Here is a 3,915-nt window from a genome sequence, read left to right as displayed (position 1 = left end):
TGGGCCAGGACTTGAGCTCAGCTTGGGAGGTCAGATAGATCTGGGTGCTCTGTGGCTTCCCAGCCCGGTGATCATGGGCGACTCATTTCCACCCAGAGCCTCACTCCTTCGATATGAAACAGAGCAACTCCTCAGGCGAGGAAGCCATGAAAACGCCTGACACAGGAGCCCAACCCCCCCAGCTTCCCAGGCAGCTCTGCCTGTGGCTCCTGGGGGTGAACAAATGGACGCCTGACTCTGTGTGTAGGTGGGGAATCTTTATTCAGCAGCAGGGCTGCCTCAGGGCCACACTCTCCTCCAACCGTGGGTCCAACTGCTTTGTGCCAGGTCCAGCTGCTCGGGCCCTGCAGGGCGGGGTGGGGGGCGGGGATGACCGTGGTGGCGGGGACCCCCAGAGCCTGGATGGGGGTGGGTGCTGTGAAGGCAGTGGGCGGGGGGGAGGGCACGGTGTCCAGGGTGGGCTCAGGGCACCCAGGCCATCTTAGCTGCAGCCAGTACAGGCAACATTCACGCACAGCTCGCAGTCATCAGCAGCGATGGTCCCTGGGCAGAGGAGAAAACTGGTCAGCTGAACCTGACCCTGAAACATCTGCGATCCAAGGAGCCACTGACCAGGCAACCAGAGAAGGCTTGCTTCTGAGAGGGTTTGAGGCAGGGGCCTGGCATCCTTCTCATAGATTAAGAGCAAGAAAATTTAGAAGAAGCGTGAGCAGCTTGGGCTCAAGTCCCAGGTTCTGTCCTCCTAGCAGTGCCTGGGCAAGTCACTTAAACTCTGTGCCTGAGTTTTCCTGCCTGCTCGACTGTGTCAGCCTGACACAGGGGTTGTGAGGAGAGTTTGCAGGCAAAGAGATTGACCCAGGGCCTGGCACTTAGTAGGTGCTCAATAAATACTAGCTACTAGAGATGATCATACTAAGTGAAGTAAGTCAGAGAAAGACAAATATCCTATGCTATCACTCATGTGGAATCTAATTTAAAAAGTTACAAATAAGCTTATTCACAAACAGAAACAGACTTAACAGATGTTGAAAACAAACTTCTGGTTACCAAATGGGAAGAGTGGGGGGGGGGATAAATCAGGAGCTTGGGATGAACATACACACACTACTATATATAAGATAGATAACCAACAAGGACCTACTGTATAGCACAGGGAACTCTACTCAATATTCTGTGATAACCTATATGAGAAAAGAATCTAAAAAAGAATGAATAGATGTGTATGTATAACTGAATCACTTGGCTGTACACCTGAAACTAACACAATACTGTAAATCAATGATACTCCAATAAAATCAAAAGAAAAAAAGAAAAAATACTAGCCAGTTGCCGCGTTCTCCTGGCCAGATGTTTCATCCCTCACATTTCAGCTTAGATGTCACCCCGTCTTGGAAACATTTCAGATCCCGTTATGTAACAGGGAAGAGCCAAATCTGATTACATGTTGGATCTGTTGTTTCTTTTACTTTATCCTTTTCTTTCCGCTGCTTTTGTTCACTAAAAGGATACTGTCTACACATAATGGCCTGCCTTGGAGAACCCTGCCCCTTTGCCTGAATGTTAAACCAAAGTGCTATTGTTCAGGGAAGCATCCTGACCCTGTCCACCCTGTGGATGGCTGCAAGAAAGAAGAAATTAACACATCCCCTCCCAGAGGCTGGCCCTTCCAAGGGACATTTGCAAAACTTATGGCCTTTTTACTTTACTTCCTCATCTCCTCCCCGTCTCTGTTCTATAAAAGAAACTGGCATCCAAACCCCGATAAGATGGTTTTCTGGAGACCTTAGCCTGCCATCATCTCGGTCTGCTGGCTTTCCAAATAGAGTTGTATTCCATGCCTCAACACCTCGTCTCTGATTTATTGGCCTGTCGTGCAGTAGGACTCAGTAACACTTATGCCACTGTGGACGTGAGCCATCTCTCTCCCGTGTCCCCACTGTGCCTCCCCCATCATCCCACTGCATTGCAATCATTTTTATGGGTCCGTTTCCTGTGTCCCTTTCCCCCCAATCTGTGTAGTCTTGGAAGTAGGCTGATCACCCCGTCCAGGCTGCCAGGGACTGAAGGGGTTCCTGGCATGCCTGATTTCAGTGCCCCAACCGGGGAGGCCAGGGGCTTGAGTTTCTTGAATCTCCCTGTTCTCAGCCACTGGGTGTTTAACAGAAACCACATGAGGTAGAGGAGCTAGGGTGTGGGGAGGAGAGAGAATGAGGGGCAGGAGTCTTGCCAGGGGTGGGGGGACTCACTCAAGTCCTGGAAAATGCTGTCCGCTTCCCCAGAGGCACAGATGGGCTGGAGGTCCAGTGGCAGGGCCGGGTAGTGGCACATGGAGGACTGGGATCTCTGGGTTTTCAGGTCAGGGCTGGGCACCCATTGCCCCTCCAGGTCATTCAGCTTCTTCACCGATTCCAGCTGGACCTGGAAGCCTTGGTACTGGAGGAAGAGAGAGAGGAGACGGGAGGGTATCAAAACCTGAGCAGGAAGGGGGTGGGGCACTGCCGGGAGACCAGGGTTCCCCGGGCCCCGCAGAGCTTCCGTGTTCTCACGGAGTGGGAACGTCAAGGTCACACTCGGAAGACTGCCTGCGTGGAAGGTGGGGCCTGGTACTTCACACCCCTGTGTCACAGGCTAACTGGGAGATGAGGTCGAACAGGGCCGTGGAGCACGTTGGTTCAAGGCGTGGGCTCTGAAGGCCAGGGGACTTCGGTTCAAATCCCAGCTCTTCCCGACTGGCTGACCATCTCTTCCCCACTCTGAGCCTCATCTGACAAATGGAGATAATCAAACTCCACTGCTCTCTGGTGCCTGGTACCCAGGGCACCCTCGATAACTGCCTGATTGCCCTTGAACTGACATGGTAAAACGATGGCAATGCCTAGTCTAGCCAGCTGGGCTCCAAAGTCAAGGCTGCAGGGGGAAGCTGCCACTGCTTCCCCAGGATTCCCTTATTCCTTCCCAAGGAGGCCCCGCCCAGAGTCAGGAATGTGCCACCCAGGAGCCCAGCGGGCAACCTGCCACACCCACAGGCAGGCCCTGTTTCCAGAAGACTCCTAGTCTCACAGCTGCCCTGGAAGGAGACCCAGATTCCCTGCTGTCTTCTCTCTGGGCCTTTGCATATGCTGTGCCCTCTGTCTGGAGCAGTCGGTGACCTCTGCACCGGGCTACCTCCTGCTCATGCTGCAATGTCAGCTCGAGTTACCAGCCAGGGCAACTTTTTCTGGTGACCCTCCGCCCTCCTCCCCATACATGGGTGAATACAGAGAGTTGTGGGAGCATCAAAGAAGTCTGCCTTCCCTCTGGGCTCTTCAAGGGCAGGGATCACGTCTTGTTCCACATCTGAACTCTGACCGAGAGGGGCATTTGAGGAGAGCGATGCTGAACGACCATAATTTATTGTTATTATCATCACCATCATAGCCCCCATTGACATCCCAGCTGCTCCCCCCAACCAGCTGTGTCCCTGGGCTGTGATTGGGTGCTGGGCTGAGCCCTGGGTCCTCAGCTCTCCTCAGTGAATTGCCCAGCATTCCCTCTCCATCCCAGCCTCTCACCATGGGGACCTTCAGGACAAACCTGGATGTAGACTGACTGTGCGCCCTGCAGCAGTACCAGGAAGACCGCAGCAACGCCACACAACAGCAGCCCTGACAGTGCCCTGTGAGCCATCTCGTTCCCTCTGTGTCTCGCCACCGTGCACCAGGCTCCCACCTGCTTCCCCAGCTGACAGCTCTTTATAGGCCGGGTTCCAGCTCCCTGGTCACTCATTAACTGGCCAGCCAGGGTGGGGCTGAACAGCTGGCTGGCATCCTGACAAGCCCAGAGCCCATTCCCGGGAAAGGGGTTGGGGATGATAGGGGTAAGGAGGCCCAGAGCACACCCGAGCATGATGCAGTGTTAAGCGCCTGCCTTGTGCAC

At 54.0% G+C, this 3,915-nt stretch overlaps 1 protein-coding gene across 1 annotated transcript; it reads right to left on the bottom strand.

Moving 5' to 3' along the window:
* Positions 1-481: 481 nt before the first annotated feature.
* Positions 482-3,666, bottom strand: GUCA2B (guanylate cyclase activator 2B). The gene is made up of 3 exons (XM_067712093.1): positions 3,574-3,666; positions 2,247-2,433; positions 482-543 (listed from the first exon to the last, which is right to left on the bottom strand). The coding sequence occupies exons 1-3, from the start codon at positions 3,664-3,666 to the stop codon at positions 482-484; spliced, it is 342 nt and encodes a 113-aa protein (XP_067568194.1).
* Positions 3,667-3,915: the final 249 nt, after the last annotated feature.

The sequence above is a fragment of the Pseudorca crassidens genome, chromosome 2 (assembly GCF_039906515.1).
Source record: "Pseudorca crassidens isolate mPseCra1 chromosome 2, mPseCra1.hap1, whole genome shotgun sequence".
Taxonomy (NCBI): domain Eukaryota; kingdom Metazoa; phylum Chordata; class Mammalia; order Artiodactyla; family Delphinidae; genus Pseudorca; species Pseudorca crassidens.
This window is presented reverse-complemented; position numbering and strand designations above follow the sequence as displayed.

Bases quoted from the DNA above. Each gene is read 5' to 3' on its own strand.
- GUCA2B (XM_067712093.1), bottom strand. From the start codon at position 3,666: ATGGCTCACAGGGCACTGTCAGGGCTGCTGTTGTGTGGCGTTGCTGCG. The intron at 2,434-3,573 runs GTTTGTCCTGAA...CTCTTCCTCCAG, and splicing joins CACAGTCAGTCTACATCCAG to TACCAAGGCTTCCAGGTCCA. The intron at 544-2,246 runs GTGAGTCCCCCC...TCCTCTGCCCAG, and splicing joins CAGCATTTTCCAGGACTTGA to GGACCATCGCTGCTGATGAC.